At 31.0% G+C, this 21,501-nt stretch overlaps 2 protein-coding genes across 12 annotated transcripts in view; both read left to right on the top strand.

Moving 5' to 3' along the window:
* Positions 1–21,501, top strand: part of ABI3BP (ABI family member 3 binding protein) — a 267,293-nt gene that overhangs the window by 164,138 nt on the left and 81,654 nt on the right. The window lies entirely within an intron of this gene.
* Positions 47–18,541, top strand: LOC141559643 (uncharacterized). The gene is made up of 10 exons (XM_074297410.1): positions 47–115; positions 1,374–1,467; positions 5,360–5,440; positions 8,565–8,639; positions 10,178–10,243; positions 12,759–12,839; positions 13,438–13,485; positions 14,766–14,846; positions 15,860–15,907; positions 17,374–18,541. Exons 1-10 carry the CDS (start codon positions 47–49, stop codon positions 17,496–17,498), a joined length of 768 nt encoding a protein of 255 aa, XP_074153511.1. The 3' UTR covers positions 17,499–18,541.

Below are 21,501 nucleotides of genomic sequence, written 5' to 3'. Positions count from 1 at the left end.
TAACTAAATTGGGACTGGGGTGGGGACTGTTTTATTTCAGCTCCAAATGAAGTGCCACTTCTTCCTCAAAAACCGAAAATATCTGCCAGTCCTAAAATACAACATACTACACTTGGTAACTACTAATGCTTATGCAAATTTTTTTTATTTTTTTAAAGTAGAAAAAATGGTAAAAGTGAATAATGTTGCACCTAAAAAAAAATTCATTCACTTCATAAAGTTGTGATATCAAATTAGAAAATATGAATGTCCAAAAAAATCTTAGTGAAGTTTTGATCTCAAGAGTAAAACTATACTAAGACTTTTGGCACACTCTGAATATATAACTTTGTGTGTGTGTGTGTGTGTGTGTGTGTGTGTGTGTGTATGTGTGTGTGTGTATAAAGTTTATGCAAACCTTGACAGCAAACCTTGTTAACTATTATTTTTATTACAGTCAACTTTTCTAATTTTCTCCTTGCCAATATCATGAATTCTTTAGAATTCAATAGTTTCAGTGAGCCATTGCATTAAATAAGCTATTAATCATCAAATATAAATAATTTATATAATTTCAGGATCTCTTTATTCTAACAAATGACTTTTTTCCTATTATCTCAATTTGAAAAATCTAAAAATATAGATGAGAATTTCACTTTAGTCCTTTCTGTTCAGATAAATTGAGTTCAGCTTGTCCCTGGGATTTAAATACAAATAGTATCATATACAATCTATGAGTTATATCATGCAGAAAAAAAGGAATGGGGGCATGGATGAAGGACAATAGCAAAATCTTACAGTTTATAATGGAAATTTTGGAAGTCACAGAGTATGTTAACTCATGGTAAGGACACTGAAGGGCCATAGCACCAAAATTTATTTCTAATTCTGAAGTACAAAGAAATTACAGAATTCAGACTTCTGTGTTCTTGCTTCCCAAACCCAAATTATATATACTGCCTACTACCCTAACATAATTAGAAATGTCACTCCCTATCATTCCCTGTTAAAATCTATATCTTCTTTCCAGGCTCAGGTAAGATTCAGGCTCTATTTCTTTCATAGATCTTAAATGGCAAGACCTATGTACCTTTTCATTTTTATATTCCCTGATGCTAGATATCAGTCAATGAATGTTTGCTAAATTGAACTGGGTTCTGGGATTTTTTTAATGTATACTCACCTTCACAAGGTGGGACTAAATATATTAAATACTAAATTATTGTTAAATGATAAATACTTTCTGCAATTTAGCTCAATGTGATTCAATAACAATGTTTGTTGAATACCTACCATAGACTATATATGCAGTCCTCGCCATTGTGAATTTATGGTCTAGGTGCAACATGATTGCCAGATGAAGAAAGATAATTTAATGAAAAATTATGAAATAGGATCTGCTTCTTTCAGCTTCCACACAAACCACATCCATTCCTTCTACACCTAAGCGACGACGCCCCATTATCAGACCAACAGGAAGCAAACGTGGTAACTAAGACTTTTCTAACCTAACATTTTGAATTTCAATAGTGTCTTATGAATCCGCCAATTAAAAGGAAAATGGCATAGTTTACTGTACCTAAAAGTTGAAAAACTGATAGATTATGGCTCTACTGACAATCCAAATCTTTTACTGATTTGATTGAAGTACTAGAAGTTATTTTATGTAAGTTAAGGTATAAACCTAGCAATGACATTTTATGATAACACAAAGCAATATGATGTAAAGATGTGTATATTTCTTAAGTCCTCATTGAATTGAACTTTTCCTCAGCAAAAAGCAGAAAAGTAAGGTAGAAGAAAGTCAGCCTCAAAATTCTGATAATTTAAGTCCTAATGCCTATCCTATCTGTTTCATAGGTCTAAATTTTTATATTATTATATTTTCTTAGGCATATACCTATGTTATACAATTTTATGCTTTAAATTAAATATAGATTACATTCTCTTTCCACAGTAGGCCAAGTCATCAAACACTTATTAAGATCCTACTATGTGCCAAGAACTCTGTTAAGAACTGAGAATATATAGAAAGGTTAAAAAAAAGTTTCTGCTCTCAAGGAATTCATAATCTAATCAGGGACACAAATAACTCCATGTTCATATATTATATGTAATATGTGCCTCTATGATATATAAATATAAATAACTATGTACAAATAAGATAAATATAGGGGGAAATGGAGATATTCTTGGAAGGAAATCACTAACATTAAGTGAGACAGATAACATTTTGGCTAAAACTTAAAGGAAGCCAGAGAAAACAGAAGGCAGAAGTAGGCTTTACTGTGGTGCCTTCAGTGAGAATAAATTTCTCTTAAGAATACACACACACACACACACACACACACACACACACACACACACACACAAATTTCATATTTAAGTATATTAACCTAGAAAATTATTTTAGTTCATTTATTACTGATTAAGCTAAACATAGTTACATTTATTTTTTGCCCAATTTAGTCTAAATTTATCTTTAAATAACCTCCAGTGAGTTATAATTATTAGCAACTAGGTTATTTTTAAACATTGATTATCAAATAGTTTACAGTATAAAATGTTTTTCAGGTCCTTTTTGAATTACCTTCTTACTCTTACTCTGGTCTCTACAAATTTCTTCCTTTTCATTGCCAGAAAAATAAATGGAAGGCAGGGAGGGAAGCATGGAAACCCTTACTTTTAAACAATCTAAAAGCCCTAAATTGACATGGACAAGCCTGGATAACAATGGCATTTTCTTAATATCTTGTGACTTCATTTGTCCAGTATTATAGGTTATATGTGATATGACTATACACTTACTCCCAATGTTCCATTTGGACAATCTCATGTGTTTAGCCAACACTATTTCACATTTTTAGATGATCCAAATGATATGAAATAAGCAAACAGACAATAATAATAATGAGCAAACAATTCCATGAATTGATTTTTTAAAAAAAGCATGTTGAGGTAGAACTAGGAATACACATGTCAGTTTCAAATACCATAAATAAAATCAAGCCATTTACACTTTTGTATCTTGAATGATTATTTTCATAAGGCTAATTAATATGAACTTTGTTAGAATTTTATTATGCCTTAGCTTAACAGTAATTTGTTAATGTTATTATGTACACTTTAAAATTATTTTTCTTGTGCTTATAGTGTAAATGTCTATCTTGAAAAATATATAGCATAGCAATAAAGCAGAGACAGATATCATCAGTAACCTGTGAACATTATTTGTATTATATTATTTAGATTTATCATTATTTGAGAAGTATACCTTGTTTGCGTTCTGCAATATTATTACAGCTGATACTATGATTAATAGCTTTTTTGTAGAGGCTGAACATACACTTAAAATTCATTTTCAAAAGCTAAATCAAAGCTTGGTATTATCTACTTTTCAATAAACTTGCTTTATGATACATCTTTATCATATATAGATATAGATATTTAAGGGAACAAAAGGATATTTCCAAATTTAATAATGAAGACTTCTCTTTTTTCTTTCTCCCTGCAGGAGAGAGTACGTTCCTAAAACCCTAAAAAACTCTAAATTGATTTTCTTCTTTATTTTCAAATTCCCAAGAAAACTCAGTTTGTTTCTTTACAATTCAAAGTATTAACAGAGAAGCATTACATATTAAATTCAGAAATTCCTTGAGTTTTCCTTAATTCCAAATTCTAAGGCTAAACAACACATTTTTTCCTAATAAAAATCAAAGTGATGCAGTAGAGTGATCTCCTCATACCCAGACTCTTCTGCTATGATTAGGATATTTCTCTTTCAGCAATCGTACTCATGGCAATATCAGAAATTTGTTTTTTAAAAAATTACCAAGGTTTGGATAACTGGGGAGTTCATTGGCTGGGAAAATAAAATGGATTCCATTATTACAGATGAATAGCCTTCTGATCAAATAATACAGAAAGGCTTTTCAGTCAGAAAGTGAAAAAAATAAAACAAAAAATTCCTATCTCCTTTACTCTCCCTGTACTCAGGAAGAAAATAATAAAGCACTTTTTTCTATCATTTAGTTAATATCCTTTTAAAGTTCCAGTATGGTGGTAGTCAGCTAGAATCTGAGGAAGCTACCAAAAAATGAGCAAATCACCATCTAATTAAGAGATAGATTGTGTTTATAAGAAAAGTGAGTATTATTAAGTAAGAATGATTTACTGTTTCTGGCAATCTAAATACTTGCATAAAATGCAGGGAACATATTGAACAAAATTTTTCTATCAACTCTATATAAAGTAACATTTAATCTATGAATCACTGTCTAAAACTAATTTTTAAGATGTTTGTATTTGGAGAATAGAAAGAATCTGGCACCAGTCTATTTCCAGTAGAGTTCCTGGCACATAGTTGATGTTTTTGACTAGTTGGATTATAGTACTACATTTACTTTTCCAATCTTATAATGTATGAGCTAATGCTTAAGTTCTTAACTCTAGGCAGATTATATTTTCCACTATATGGCTTAATTAATTTTTAATTAGTATGTCTTTACTAGAAGTTTAAATTAAGAATTTTAATTAGATAGAAGGAATAGGGCAACTGATATAATTTACTTAATTGGGCATACTGATAGTGACTGCAAAGAAAAAGGGAAAAATTTGTCAAATGTTCAAAATCTGTAATTTTCCCCACTTTCAATTGGATTAGCAATAAGACTTTCAAGCATAGGGATTGGGCTACTAATAATTAGGGAAATGAGCAGAAGGACAGAAACAAGTTGGTGAATGATCTCTTCAGAGAGTGGATGAGGATTCGAAATTAGAGAAAAGGAATGGAATTCTCAGAAAAGATTAAACTTGGGTGACAGGGTCAATAATACTGAAAACCTCTCACTACACAAATCAGAGTCCTAACAGAAACTAAATATGAGAAGAAAGTGAGAGTGGGAGAGATGGGGAGATACAAGCTTACTTCTTGCAAACTCATGCTTAGAGAACTTTGAAATTGTATTGTTTTGTAACAATCCTACTGGCATAGTGTTGTGGTTAGGAACCAGCTATTAGGCAGAATATGGAATATCAATGACTGTCTAGGTTGTAAACTTGAATGAAATTTCTTTCTGAGGTAATTGTTTCCATGATTACAGGATGAAATTTGAAAACTTTTAAAAAAAAATTTCCCTAAATTTTAAATATGGTACACACACAATGTCAGTACCATTTATTTTTTATTACAGTGGATTCCAAGAATCGTTTTCTATGAGGAAATATATTTATGCTTGTAAGAATAGATCATCCTCTTGACATCTCAGGGTTTTTAAATATTTATAGCAAATGTGGAATTTATTTTGAAGATGTTAATGGGGTTACATCTTTCAATATTTACCTGCCAATACTTTAAAGATGATGCCTGCTTTCCCAACAGTGATAAGCTCAACCATTTCAGAATCTACACCAAAGCCCAAACCCACTTCTCATGGACTTAAGAGGCCAACAGCAACACTGGGTAACGCTATTATCTCTGCTAATCATTGCTTTACTTTTTGATGTGTCATTAAATTTAACCGGCAGGTCATCCATATCAAACTCTTTCTTGAAGTCCATTAGCTGAACTTTCCCTGTTTCTCTATTTTAGACTTTCCATAGGTGCTGATTTTTCTGGGGTTTTTTTGAATGACAACAATGATAATCTAAAACTTGTAATCAGAACCCAGTATAACTGAGTTGCAGAATTTCCTAAAACTCTTTGTGCCATTTTAAGATTAAAATAGCACTAAGACCTTTGGTATATCATGTATTTCTTCCAAGCCAAAATGACCTATCCACTGGGCATCAAATTCATGTAACTAGTAAAAATGTTATTGTTTTAATAAAAAATTTAAGTGTAACTCTTAATCTATTCTGAAAATAGTTCTTAAAAACTTCAATTCTGGCAAAGAAATGACAAAAATCTTATGTACAGTAAGTATATATAGTATTATCACTAATCTGTTATTCGTTTTAGGAATTAAGGATAGTATAAAATGGTTGTTCACCTTAAATCTACAATTGGATTATGTTGCTATCTGTCTTGTTCTAAGGTAAAAGAGTTAATGATTTGTAGTCTCATCTTGTTCCATTTATCCCCCCTTGAACTTTATCCTTTAATTTTAGAAATATTGTTTTAAGTAGATTTTTCTCTCATTGAAGTAGCATTTAATATATGATAAAAGGAAATAGTCATTTATCAAGAGAAAAATCATAGGATCATAGTTGAGAGGGACTTAGAAATTCATCTACTCCCTTACTTTGCAGATGAGGAAATGGATACTGAAAGAAATTAAGCGGATTGCTCAAGGTCATACACCTAGGAAGTGTCTGAGGCAGAATTCAAATCCAAACTTTTCTGACTCCAAGATCAGCATTGTACCCATTACATCATGTTGTTGTGAAAGAGTACAAGTAGAATGAAAAAGTAAATGCAGTCTATTTGTTGATTTCTATATTACAAACAAGTTTGTTAAAATAAGAAGGCTATCTAACTAGATTATCTTGTTTTTCCTAATTATCTTCATCTTCTTATTTTTAATTTTTCATGACTTCTCATTTCTTCTAGTAAACTTTTGTAGCCTTATATTATTTTTGAAGTAGAATTTTAGTATCTATTTGGTCTTTCTCACAACAAAAATCCTAAAATTAATTCAAATCTTTAAAAGATAATGTGGGAAATTCTATTAGACAAAATGAAACTAAAACAACAGCCTGACTTATTAGTTATTATTTTCATTCTCCAAGGATATAGTCTTCTCTAGTCCTTACCAAAAAAAAAAAAAAAAAAAAAAAGACAATTTTCATTTAGTTAGATCAGTATCACAAATGTACCTATGAAAATTAAATTGGATACATATTCCAACCTTTCCATTACTGGTCTGTACAATGCATTCATGTGGCACTTTTAACCAAGTGATGGGTACACAAGGTACTAATTTCAAACTGATTTCTGAAGACTACAAAAAGAAAGGGGAAACTTATTAATTCTCTTTTCCCCTATTTCTTAAGGAGAGTACATTTTATTTATGCTAAGTCTGAAGCATATACCAAGGCAGCATTAGCATATTTTAAAGTATGTAATTGTTTCAAAGAAACTTTTCAAGCATTCCAATATGGTGCCATTAAGAAAATAAATTGAGTTATCACAAAAATTGGATGATTTGGGAGTATCATATTGTTTTGCAAATTATTTATTGCCCAGTAAAGAATGAATTCCATCTTCCATAATCTTATTTTTGCATTTTTACATTTTCATGCAAGGCTCAAATTAATTACATCTGCCAAATGAAAAAAATGGAATCAATCATGTTTTAGCCAATTTAAATATTAATGTTTATCAACAAATGTTGTTTAGTACCTTTTTAGTCATGGAAAAAAGTATAGGAATGCCATTCCTCCATGTTAGTGAAAACTAACATTAAGTCAATCCTAGAAATTAATGACTTTCCTCATTAATATTTAAAATCCTTTAAAGCACACCTAGAAAAGAAAATATCTTCAACTACTGGTGTTTTAGAAAATAGCAAAAAACTTTTAGGAATGTTTAAGAAATATGATAAACTTTGGAGTAAGAAAGAACAAAGTTCTTGCCCTGAATCCTACAGGTATTTATTGTGACTCTTCACATCATTAAGCCTTTCATTTCCTTTGCAACTCTCTTAGACTATAATGATCCTGATGTGGATAGTTTTCTATTCTAATGATACCACAGGACATAGGATAATAGACTCAGACTTGAGAAATATCTTAAAAGTCATTTAGTCTTTTTATAGATGAAGCCAAGATCTAGCCCCCAAAATAATAATGAGTAATAAGTTGTTTGATATCTCTCACAAATTTGCTTAACATGTCAACATAAATTCAAAAGAATGTAAAGTTTATCTTATCAAATTTATGTAGGTAATATATAATGTGTATCCCATGGTCCAGTGAAATCCTTCAAATACAAAGAAATCAGGAGGAGCAGCAATTTTACAGAAATGCAAATTTTTGGTGACTGATGTCCTCGATTTTCCCCCCCTTATTGTAACTCTTGTTTTTAACCTTCTGGTTTTGAATGTGTTTCAGAAGGGTGTTACACTTCCATTAAAGTAGTAATAGACAGTGGTATTTACTTAACAGATCACTTTTTTCTTTGTTTTCCCTATTCCTCATTGAAGCTAAAATGTTAGATTCTCAAGTTGGAAAAACACTATATTGTTTGTAATCTATACAAGTGAAAGCAATTATCTTTCTTCGAAGTCATTACCAAAATTCTGGTACATTGTTTTCTTTCCAGGAATATATAAGTATTTATTTTAAAAGAATTCTGAATGTGGGCTCTCCAGTAGTACAATTTAGATAATCTTTATCTTTCTTCTTGCACTGGCTACATCTCCTTCTTACTGCCTTGTAGCCAAGTTTCAAAGATACTAGAATCCTTTTGATGAGTTAAATTCATTAATGAAATTTCTAGGCAGTTTAAGCTTCTGTCTTTTAGCTTAAGTCACTTTTTTTTGTTCTTGTGCAAAGATAATCTTTTCATTAATGTGCACTGAGGGTGGTACAATAAGTTTAAAAGAACTGAAAATTCTACAACTTCTCCTGTCTTTTTCTTTCAGTTCCTAAGGAAATATTTCCTGTTCCCCCAAAACCAACAACTCCCCCAGGCCCAGAAGTATCACAACTAACTCCTGGTAATTTAATATCACATATGCATGGATAGAGGGTGAAAGTGATAAAAATTAGATAAGAGCAGCAAGGATGGTCAATGGTATTCATCTCAATGTTTCTTTTTTTCCCTAGAAAGGAAGCACGTCTTTATTAACTTAATGTGCAATGCAAATATATTATGCAATGCAAATTTGGTTCATATGTTCATATGTATTACATCTTATTATTTTTCTGGAAAAATATTAATATTCTAGTTTGAACAAAAGTACTATAAAACTGTCCAAAAGAAAAAATTATATCAAAAGTTTGCAAAAACCCTGAAAAAATCCATTATGAAAACATTAAAATTACAGAGACTGAATTTCCTTAAAAGAGGTGTCCTTTTATAGGTGTTATAAATATAGATAGATAGATATATCTATCTATATATGTATATATAGATATATAAATATATCTTCAACTACTGGTGTTTTAGAAAATAGCAAAAAACTGTTAGGAATGTTTAAGAAATATGATAAACCCAAAATGTTGTTAAGGTTACCATAGAGGAATAAGATGATTCTTTTCTGAAATTGGTGACAACTGAATAATTTGTCCATATCCCCATGTCATTAATATTTTTCTAGGCTTTACATTTTTATGATAAGCAACTATTTATGAACATACCATCTGGAACAAACCATTTTGGAAAATATAATTTACTTTTGTCTTTTCAAACACTGGGCAGAAAACCTCCTTATGGAAAACCCAAAACAATCACAACTAAAAACAACTTTGATAGCAGATAAGAATTCCCTATAAATTTATATTAGGAAGTCATTCAGTTATTGAAATATACAACTCATATGTGATTTAATAGGAAAAATTTAAGAGTAGTAGATTATTTCTTAAGAATAATAGGTTATAAAGAAAACATTCACCAAATGAATATTTTGTTTTTATTGATGCTTCCCTAAGGAATGATCATTTCCTCAAAACATTAAGAAACTCATAGTGGGGTTTTAGTAGAAAATTATCTTCACTATTAAATGTGCTGAATACATGAAGTAATGTATTTCCTGGCCATAAACTCTCATTTGTAGAGCAATCTTTGAAATGATCAAAAAAGTAATTAATTAAAAGTAACAAAACAGAGCAAGAAATTGATTAGTTATCTGGGGCATCATCTTGCTGTCTTGGATGAACTTCTATAATCTAATAGAAAAAGATGAAAGTTAGGTAATAGGTAACTTTTTAAAAGTCCAATTTCCCTAAGTTCAAAGAGGTGACACTGTACTCTCCATTTATATGGGAAGTGAACTGCCAGATCAATAAGGGATATAAATGGTTATCAGAACATTAATAGTTGTCAAAAGAGAACAAGAAAATCACTCATATTTTACTTTCCTTGTGGTTTTCTGAGACTATGTAGAATAACCAGTGATTGATTCATTCTATTGAGTGAGTTACACTCAGTTTTCATCCCTAAAGTAATACTCTTAATTTAACAGGAAATATCATTTTCCACTTGGATTATTATTCTGTTCAATATTTTCCTTCATTTTACTTATTTTTATCATAGCCCAGGAGTCTGTTAGTGCTGAAACTACACCAGTACCATCTTCAGCATTATCAACGACAACAATAGGTAATGGAATTTCCTTTAGTGAGTAGTTGCATTTTCTGTTCCTTTCAGAGCTGTCTTTGTTAGAATATAAAAATATCCCTTCTCGTTTCTCTTTATCTCAACATCACACCCATTCGTTATCACCATGTTTCTAAGTTTGTCAAACCTCTTCTCCAGACTCTTGATCCTTGTCTCCTTCCAAAATCTTATGAGATTATATAAATCCATCTAAACCTTGTTCTCATTCTGACTTAAAATGTGGCTTTGCTTTCATACATCATTCATTGCCTTTGCTATTATATGAGGACAAAATTAGAATGAATTTAAGTCCTTTGCTTTTTACTATAATCTAGGTATTATTTCCAGCAGAGTACCATAGTTTCTCTGAAATACATGAGTACAATTCCTCTTTGAATCTTCATTGTCTTCATTTTTAAAGCTTCCTGTTACTATATCAAGCTTTTTAATTGTCCTCTAAAGGAAAATGCAAAAATTAATATTTCTAAAGTATCCATCTATAAGGCAGAAAATTCTTTGATGCCTCTGTAAACCTATAGGATAATCTGATATTATTGGTTTTATATTTCATTTTTAATTTAGAAAGTTGGTTTATAGAATTATTAGAAGTGAAAGTGAGAAGGAAGTAAAATTCCTATAGAGAAAAAGTTGCTACATGAACATCCTGTTTTTTCCTTAGTTCTTTTAGAAAAAATGAACATCCGGCATATAAATACAAAAACAAAGCAGTCCTTGACCTCAAGAAATATAGAACTTTAGATTTGGAAGGAATTTTTAAGTAATCTAGTTCAATGATCTACCCAAAACAAGAATCCCTATCAGATGGTCTGCTGCCATCTGTTTGAAAAATTTTGTGATGACAAGTAACCAATTCAAGTTGTCAGAAAATGCTTCCTTAAACTCCCCTAAAATTTCCATCCATTACATAGTTATGCCTATTGGAGGAACTCAGAATAATGTTTCACAGAACATTTTAAAGGTAATTATCATACCCTAATTGTCACTTCTGGGGAAGGCAGACTAGATATATTCAGTTTTTTTACCAGTTTCTCTTACAGGATTTCCAGGTCCTTCACCATCTTGACAGTCCCTAAATACACATTTATCAATAATTCATTAAAATATATCACTTCCCACAGCATATAATCCTCCAGATGTGATCTTGCGAGTGAAGAGAGTACAATGTAATTATTACCTCCTTTTATATGGGAGGTAATATACTTCTAAGATCTTATTAAATTTTTAAGTACTCATTACATTACTGACTCACTAAGCTTGTTACTGAACAATAGTGCCAGATCTTTTGAATATCAGCTTCCTCTTTAACTGCCTCCTCTAATTGTGTGATTGATTTTAAAAATGAAAATATAAAGGGAAAAATGTATATTTACTCCAAAAATATTGTAATTTCTTCTGTAGTGATATTCCCTTCAGCCATGAAAATCACATAATTAATCCATGCCTGATCATCTTGTACAGCTTTTTATCAACGATGTCCCATAAGTTTTCCACAAGAGCTCTATTTAAAGTGCATGCTCATACCTTCTTCACATTGTCTTAACAAAGGGAAAATGGCAGTGGAGCATAGAAGCTGTCCATAATTGTCTCATGTGCTCATTTATTTTGATCTGGAAAATATCTTTAAGGCCATTTAATCTGACCTGTTAATTTTTCAGGCAAGAAACTAATTTTTTGAGTCCAAGTATACTTATGTCATATCCAGTGCTCTTTCCATTGTACTATTCCAGCTCTCATCAGTTGTCCATCAAACACTATGATTGGCCCACCTTTTTTCTCCTCATTATGAATTTCTCTGTTGACTTCCTTTAATATTTTTTCTTATAATATCTTACAAACCCCTTGCAATCACCAATGTTAAATTCCATCTCATTTTTTCAAACCATTGTTCTAACCTGTCTTTTAAAGAATGTTATCTCTCAGCTATCTGAATGGTTCATTAATGCCTTTAACATTAATTAATTTATCACTTCCATCTCATTACCAGAGAAAACTCTTTTTTTCCTTTCTTTTTAAAGTTGGTTCAATCAGAATTTCAATAATAAAAATAATTAATTGCTTTTGAATGTAGTTTGAAGTTTGAAGTCAGTGTACTTTTGGTTTAGTTTTAAACAACAAAACAAACTAAAAAAAGGTTTTCCCCTCCAAAACTGAGTTCCAAAAGAATATAGACTTCTATTTCCACAAGTTTCATATAACTTTTCTTGTATACCTTTAAACATACTACTTTGAAATTCTTTTTGCTTCTGTTTCATCTATACCTAATTTTGTTTTTTTCTTAGTAATTGAAAAAGTCCCTGGTCAGTCTCTTTTTCCTATGAGAAAAACAATCACCCATTTCAAAAGATTCTGGTTCATTAGAAAATTAATGATAAAAAGCAACAATACAGGTTGAGATATTTCTACAATAAGTGAAAGGAAGACTTAAGATGAAGGTAGTCTTGAAAAATTTCCAGAGTTATGGTAGTTATAATAATCAGGCATTTTTATTTTCCTTCAGCTACACCAAAAACAAAAAGGCCAGGTCATCGTCGGCGTCCTAAAACCACACCTTCTCCCAAAGCACCTCTCACCCAATCCGGTAAATGTGTTGTTGGTGTTTTAGCAAAATGATTGTCATGTTGAAGAGAGTGTAAGCCAATGGTTTAGACATCATATTCAATATATTCACAGTTATGATTGCTCTTTGGGCTGATTTAACACTTATGGTGGTAACTAACGATGGTATTCCTAGAATACACCTAAAGTTAATTTTTTTTCCAATCTCTTATCTAAGACTCATTATATAGGTGCAGATCATCCAACAAATTTGACACCTCTCTATTAACAAATAAATAAGAGGAACACTTTGCAAAAGGTGGAATTGCATGCTTGGAAAGGAAAAGAACACTGCCTGTGTCCTCATTTACCTCTTGCTTAGGAGTATTGAATGTAGTATTTAGAGTTTCACTCTTTCCTAAAAGTCATGAGGAAAATTCTTATAGGAAAAAAAATTGACTTTAGAAGAAGTATAATCATTTGTATATAAGCAAATGGCTAATTTGTGTGTATATATGTAATATATATACACACATATATATATACACTCACACATATAAGCATATACATATTTCCTTACTCTTCAGTATTATGGTTTTTGTTTTTGTTTTGTTTTGTTTTGTTTTGTTCCTGTGGTATAGCCCTGGAATCTGTTACACTAACTACTGAAACGACCAAGACTACACTAGGTAATTAATTCTACTCTCAGTGAATGGCCACATACACTTTTTTCCTCTTCATCCCTTTAAGCAAACCCATAAGGCTGTCTGCTATTCTGTATACCTATCCAACACCCAACTTCTCTCACAAAATCATTTCATGCTTTCCTTAGAGGTCTGCTCATCTTCATCTAAAGATAATTTCAAAGAAGAATCATATTATGATAAATTCAAGGAAGCTATGAATTTCTCACCATCACTAACATATCTTCTCATCATATGCGCAATAGCTTTGATAATGTCTTTCTAATGCTAAATTTCAGGTGAGGTCAGTGTTTCTACATTCTCCTGACAAAAAAAAAAAAATTGACAATTTATTTTTATTGTAGTACTGAGGATTCCACTCAGTTGCTTTACTCACTGACTTCCTCCCTTTACTTTCCTGAAGTTATATGTTTTTCATCTATGTTTTCTGAAGAATGACGTCCCTCCATTTTCATAGATCTTGATCTTAAAATTAAAAATAATTTTAAATAAAAATAAATAAATGAAATTAACCTGAACTTAGTAACATGAGATCAGAGAGGTTCTAAAACTTGGGAGTGGAGCAGAATGTATTGATACCATATTACTGTAGTTGTTCTTTTATTATTTCCCATCCTTTGCAAAAAGATGTGCCTTAATTCTACTCCAGAAAACTGCAGAAAATCATAATTAAGTAATAAGTCATCTATAATAACAAGATTTTCAGATAGACCTAATTGGTGAATTTTTTATCCCCATTTTCTAGAGGTTTTTTATGATTTAAAAAAACAAGCAAGAAAACTTGAATTTGCATATTTTGATATTTTTTATATATATTAAAATCATTCCGTGTCTTTCTTTGTTTCTGGATCCAAGTTTTTTAAAAAAAATTCTTAAAGATTTGCCTTCGGTGAAAAGATGAAAATGAAAATACTTCATTAAATTTGCATTACTGGGTCAAAAATTAGTTGAGCCCATCTCTTTTGTGTATTTAAATCAATATGTTTATTGGGCTTGTAGAATATTTTTGCTCTGCTACTTGAGTGCTAAAAAGGAATATTTTAATGTAGCTTTAATTTTAATTTTCTCAGTTGTATCCAAGAACTTTTCTTGGATACCATCAAAATAAGCAAAGGCCATACCTAGTGCAGATATGCTAGAGGTCAGATCTTGTTAACTTCTTTTCATGCTTTAATCTAGAAATAGAAAAGAGAACTATAAATAAATTTAATCTTAATTTCCAACCTGTGATTATCACACTAATCTCAGCACTGTTTTTCCTTCAGCTTCCAAACCTCCCAGGTCCAAAACTAGAGGTCATAAGATTAAAACTACACCACGTACATCTACAATACAGACCATATCTGGTAAACTTTATTTCCAATCTTTTCTTCAAGAATTATTGATCCCTGGAAACCACTGAAAAAGCCAAGGTGTTTTTTATTTGAATAATAGCTGTATGCTATCACCTAGTTGCTATGATTTTGTTCGATATCTTCTTAAAGTACTTATATTGATTTCACAAATTTAAGTAATCAAATATGTGTGGGGGAAATGGTAAATAACTTTTAAAAACATCTCTAGAATGCCTATTTTCTATTTTGTGTTTCCTTAGAAAGCACAGTCTTTGAGGAGAGGGGGGAGAGAATTGTCAGATTGTCCTAAGTATGTATAACTTTTCACAATGTGAATTCCTATAAAGGAATGTCTCTGGATTTTTTTTTAATTGAATCTGGACTTCACATTTTTTCAGATCCCTTCCTGAAAGTGGTTGTTAATGTTTATTACTGCTTGACATTTAATGTCCACCATGAGTTGATCTTATGTGTTTGTAGGCATAGCGAGGGGAGGGAAGAAAAGACTAAATACGTATGTTTTTACCTTTCTTAAAAGTGATGAAAATTATTTTTGATAGTCTAAATAAATCATTTTAGTAGTAGTTATTATTTACATATCAGACTTAAGTTCAACAGAATTTTAAAGAATTTTTATTTAGGAAAAGATGAATAAGATTCTAATTTGCTCTGAGTGGAGTCTTATAATAATACATCTGTTAAAAATGGTTTTTCAAGGAAATTCCTGAGGTCCTATAAAAGTAGTTTTCAGTTCATTACCTAGAAAATTTAGATTAAATTCTAATTTAATTTTAATCTAACATAAATCTTCAATTTAGAATAAATTTATTTAAAAATAAATAAACCTTCAGTTTACTCTGATTTAACTACCAGATGGTTTAAATTAAATAAGGTCTGCAAATTAATTTAAACCAAAAAGGGTATTACAATGTAAGCTATTACTATTTAAAAACCCAATTAGAACATCTCTTTCTGATTTTATCTATGCACATCAGTTTATTTTCATGTTTTTGTTTATGATGCAGCTTATGAACCTGTTACACATAGGACAGAGGCATCAATGACAACTCTGGGTAATAATAGATTTGTGTCCCTTTAGTTGATGATTCTTTTAACTGGTTTTTTTGTTTTGTTTTGTTTTGTTTTGGCTTTTTGTTGTTGAGATCCTAGATTCTCTTCCCTATTCCCTCCTTCTATTATTCATTTATCTCCCAAAATCGCATATGTCCTACCCCTTACTAAAGGCGCTTCATCAAGTTATGCTTCTTATCATTTTATATGTAGTTCACACTTATGTATTTTCTTTAGTTGTATGCATGTTTTGGTAATTTTCAGTTTGTAGTATTAGGATGTAAAGAATACCAAGATATTTATGTATCGGTCTTGTGTATCAATGCACATAAATTATTTATACATATATGTATGTATGTGTTATCAATGGATGAGTAGAGTGATAAGCATGTTTATTTGAGAATATCTTAAATCTATATATAGAAATGCTGAATAAGGATCCCAAGTATGTACCAGTAATTTCTGAGGCTGGAGACACCCTTATATATCTCTCTCCACTGTTTCCTGACTCTCTTTTATACTCTTCCACTTTCCTAATGTGTCTGTGCATGTTAATATAATTTCTCCCAAGACTGAGTTTGAGTCACTGATGACACTTTTTTCTTTTGAAATTTTCCATCAGAAATAAGCAATAAATCTTTTTTTGTCACAGAGATTTCTTTGACTCTTATCTCTTTCACAATAAATTTTATATAAAAAAAAAATGTTCAATAGATTTTCCAGGCTTCAGACATCATTCTCTGTGCCTTTCACAATAAGTACTACGTTACTTATTATATAAATACTAGAAAGGCTTTTGATGCCAGAATTGTATTTTAATTATCTCAGGTTTATTTTTTTAGTTTTTAAGAAAGAAAAGATAGAGCAAACTGAACTAAAAATCACTTTGGTCCAATTGTTAATTTCCACCAAAAAATACATAATTTTGGAGCATATAATGCTTATATGATTTCATAAGGTGGCAGTGTCTTATTTTATATATTCTGAAAATAACCTATAGATCTTCAGGCTTTTTTCCCTGAAAGGATTATGTTTTATATTTTAAAAATTGTCTCCTAGAAATGAACAGATTATTATTGACATAGCATCATTACTTTAGAATCTTTTAATGTATACTTGACCTTAGAACTTAAAATTTCTAATATCAGTCATATTTGGAGAAACTACCAAATGTTTCCATTTAAAATAATAACTTTCCAAAATTTCTTATAAATCTAAAAACAATCCTTAATTTTAATGAAATTTTGCATTCAACCTTAGCAACATTCAGAGATATTTATTAAATGCATACTCTATTGTTAACATTCATCTTAGAACCATGCAAAGAAACATAGGGGATTAATCATAACCTCTGGGAGCTTTTAATTAAGTAGGAAGATAAGACAAATGCACCTGAATGGTTAAATAACAGTTTGCTATTCTCATCCTTGATTACCATAGTAACTAACCTAGTGCCTTCTTTCTTTAGCTTCACAGTTGGACCAATCGTCACCATATACAGATCCCCAACTTAAAAGGACACTAAGTCCAGATGTGCCAGAGATCAAAACTGGTAAATGTGTTCTTTATTATTCAGCAGAGTTCATAATATGAATTATAACTTGTAGGTTACAAATTAGGAAGTGTCATTAGAGAAGTAGGAGATAAATAGTCCTGGATTCAAGTCCTGCCTCTAACATGTAGTATCTCTGTGGTCCTCAATAAGTCACTTGGACTCTCAATGTTCAATGTAACTCTAAAACTATAAGTTGCAGAGAAATTGCTAGTCCACATGGGTAGAGGGAGAATCCTCATTAGGAGTTCGCTACAGTAATGAAATCACTAGTCCTATTTTAAAAATTCAATAAGGACCAGGATCCAAAAAATGGCATCTCCTTCTCTATTTCCATATATTCCATAGGAAAGATTAAGGGTCATAGGGAAGATGATAAGACAAATAGCATAGCAAGGATGTTCACTCTTTTGTCCCTTTGATCTAATCATCAATTTTTCTACTATCATGAAGATTCCACAAATTAGTAAGTTGTATATTTGGTACTCTCATCACCTGAAATATGGTCCATTTCCCTTTGATCTTAAATTTCAAATAGTTCAGTGTGTTCCCGTGTGTATACACACATGTACACACACACACACACACACACACACACACACACACACACAAATAGATGCTTTTTCTGAGCTCTTTTTATAGCTTAGAAGTATATTAATAAAGGGAAACCAACTGAGAAAGAATCTTTCGGCTTTAAGTGAAAGATAAAACTCCCCAGTACCAAAGATTTTATGAAAAGCAAGCTGCACCTGAAAATATTATCTAATGTGACAAAAATGCATCACAAATGTTTGTTTCATATTTTTAAGCTAAAGTAGGTGTTGATTTTTTGAACAGTTAGATCAAATAAACATATTTGAAAAGAAAAGCATATTCTTGCACCCTAAATTGAAATCCATTTTTTAACTTAGCTTCTCAGGTTTAGATAAAAAGAATCACTTGACCTATTTTACATTGAGCATAACTTAGATGTTCTTTAAGCATATTAAGAAAGATTTTAGGCATGGGGAAGTTTTCCAGTGTTTTACGATACTCATCTGGGGGTTTTCTTTTGTGTTTTCCTTGTTTCTGCGGAAAGTCATAGAATCGTCAACATTCAAAACTGATACCATGGTAACAACAATAGGTAAAACATGAATGAATGTCTATCACAGCTTTTCCTTTTCACCTCTGCAGTCATGGGTCATAGATGGGGTTTCCCCCAAATCCCATGTTGGCTTTGCATCATTCTTAGGACTATTTATTGGTAATGATAACTAACAATTAAAAGAAGACTATTCAGGGAAGCTCCATGATATGGCTAAAATTTTCTGTCATCCTGCTATAGCATATATCTTTGTTTTATCATCATTATCTGCTTGAATAACTCAGAGTTGGGGCTTATATGTGGAAAGTAACTTAGAAAAACCATGCATCATTTGTGTTGATCATGCCATGAATTCTCTTCATCTTAGCATCTTCATTTTTGGACATTTTGGTTGCTTGGCTGCATTCCTGTGATTAATGGGAACTATCTTGGAAACGGTTCATCAAAAACTAGAAAGTATAATTTTGATGAATTACATTCACTTTGCCATTGAATTGAGAGTTCATTGAAAAACCCTCCAATGACCTCTACTAAGAGCTCAAATATAAAGTAAAAGTAATTCTATGAAAAACTGGACATCTGTACTTTGTAAAAACTACTTGTTTCTATTGCAGCCCCAGGACCAGGGACAGTTATAATAACTCATTCTCCAACAACAACATTAGGTAATTGTACATTGGAACTCCTTACCAGTTGGTTTTGTATGCTTCTCCTACTTATTTCTCTGTCCCTGATAGGAGGCCTTTTTATCTGGGAGGTTGCCATGAACCTCTTTTCTGTCTATTTTAAAATTACTATTGAAAAGGAAGACTCAATATATTTACCGTTTAAAAAGAGCCTACGACAATCACACATGGAGGCCATCTTCGTTCTCTAATACATAGTTAAAATTAGCCATCACATGAAGTCATAAAAAATATATCTGTCTGGGGCAAAAAAAAAAAAATTGCTTCCTAAAACTGAGTTCCAAATGAAGTTGGCCAATTGGCCTCTTTTTCAAAACCGTGATGCTTTGTGATTTTTTTTTTAATTGAATAAAAACAATTCCTTCCTATAATACTAGCTAGTATTTAAATAGAGTATTAAGTACTTTAAAATATTATCTGATTTGATCCAGACAACAACATTTGGAAATAGAGGCCATTGTACAAAGGAAGAAACTAAGGCAAACCAAGTTTAAGTGATCTGCACAGGGTTATACAATTAATAATACTGAGTGTTCTATCTCTGTACTTTTGTGCCCTAGCCCCCTCTATTCAGATGTTATATGTACTTTGCTTTCACTATTGAGTTCAATTTCATACTTCCAAAAAAATGGCTTGAAAGCAAGTTATATCTCATTATTATTCAAGTGGAAAATTAATCAGAAGCTTTCTAAAGACTAGTATATTCTTTTTTAACTTTATTTTCCAACTATCCCCTCCACATATTTTCCTGGTTCTTGGTCAAGTTTATTTCTTTGATTGTCAACTTAATAATTAGGGCTTATGTTAAAAAAAAAAAAACAACAACTAAACATTGTAGCTTTTCACTCTTGAGAAGATGATTAAAATTTAGCTAAATCTGAAATCTCAATTAAGCTAAAATTCCCATTTTGTTCTTCTATTACATCTTGATTTTATTCAAATCAAATAGATAAATCAAAAAAGCTATCTTCCTCTCCTCCCCTCAAAAGTTTTCTACCAAATATCAAAAAGATGAAGCAATTTTTTAAAAGCTTCTCTTCTTCTTTCTTTCTTCTTATGAAGAAGAAATGAATATTTCTTTAAACACAACTGGAATAAGGAAATTAAACCTTAAATAAAAGGATATGACCCTTCCAATCATATTTTTCTAAAAGCTATGATCAATATTCCTATGTAATGGAGGTCTTTGTATCATCTTAGCATTCTTAACTTTGACCAATGAAATAATCCAACTATTTTCTTTCTTCAGCTAAAATAAAAACAAAACCTTCTCATCGAAAGCGTCCTAGACCTAAAACTACAGTGAAACCAGAGAAACCACAAACCAATTCTGGTAAAAAGTCTTCTTTTTTGAGCAAAATAAAATCTTTTGTTTTAGATGGCTGACATCAGTAACCAGTATGTCTGGATTGTAATCAATCCAGATTTCTAAACACTTGATGTGTTTTCTGAACTTCCTACAAGAGGGGGAAATGATTATAATAGCTGGATATTTTGTAAACATTATAACATTTCTGAGAAATAGCAAATGTACTTGTACTTCAATCTCTTCGTCTTTGATTCCTCTTCTTTGCCCAACCTCCTTATCTTTTCTTTTCTTTTCCTCCTTTCTTCCTCACAAAATTGGGGCATTGTATTCATAATTGGTGAACAAAAATTTTTTTCTGTTCTTTTCACCTCATCCTTAATTGCCATTTATTTCATAAAGCTCTCTACAATTGTTGGACTGGCTATGTGAAGTAAAAGGATGAACAAGAAAGTGCTAAGTTATTTATGAAAGAAAAGCACACATTTGCCTCCATCCTTGATATGTTCAATAATCACTTCAGTAGTTAGTGGACAGAAAGAATACCCTATCCCCACAAGCAAAAAAATTAATGGAATAAAATCCTTCAGAAATTAAAATACCAATCTCTCCTTATTTGTCATTTTCTCTCTCAAAGTATTTAATAGGTAGAAATCAAAAGGATTTTTCCAAAGAAGTTTTCCATGTCAGCTGGCATCAGATCACTAGCAATCTGGGAAAAGTTCTAACTGACCTTATAGGAATGTTTAGAACAATTTAAGGGATGTGGTTCTTTTATGAGATGAATTGGTACCTAGCCATAGTTTATTCATATCTTCAGAGACCAGATGTCTGCTTTTACTCAGCTTAGAAGTATAAAGATACAACTCTTTAATACTTTAAGGATCAGCATTATACTCTAATAAGGTTGATATTCAAGTGGAATATTTAGCCTTTCATGCATTTTTATGTGTCTATTTCATTTT

The sequence above is a fragment of the Sminthopsis crassicaudata genome, chromosome 3, assembly GCF_048593235.1.
Source record: "Sminthopsis crassicaudata isolate SCR6 chromosome 3, ASM4859323v1, whole genome shotgun sequence".
NCBI classification, from domain to species: Eukaryota; Metazoa; Chordata; class Mammalia; order Dasyuromorphia; family Dasyuridae; genus Sminthopsis; species Sminthopsis crassicaudata.
This window is presented reverse-complemented; position numbering and strand designations above follow the sequence as displayed.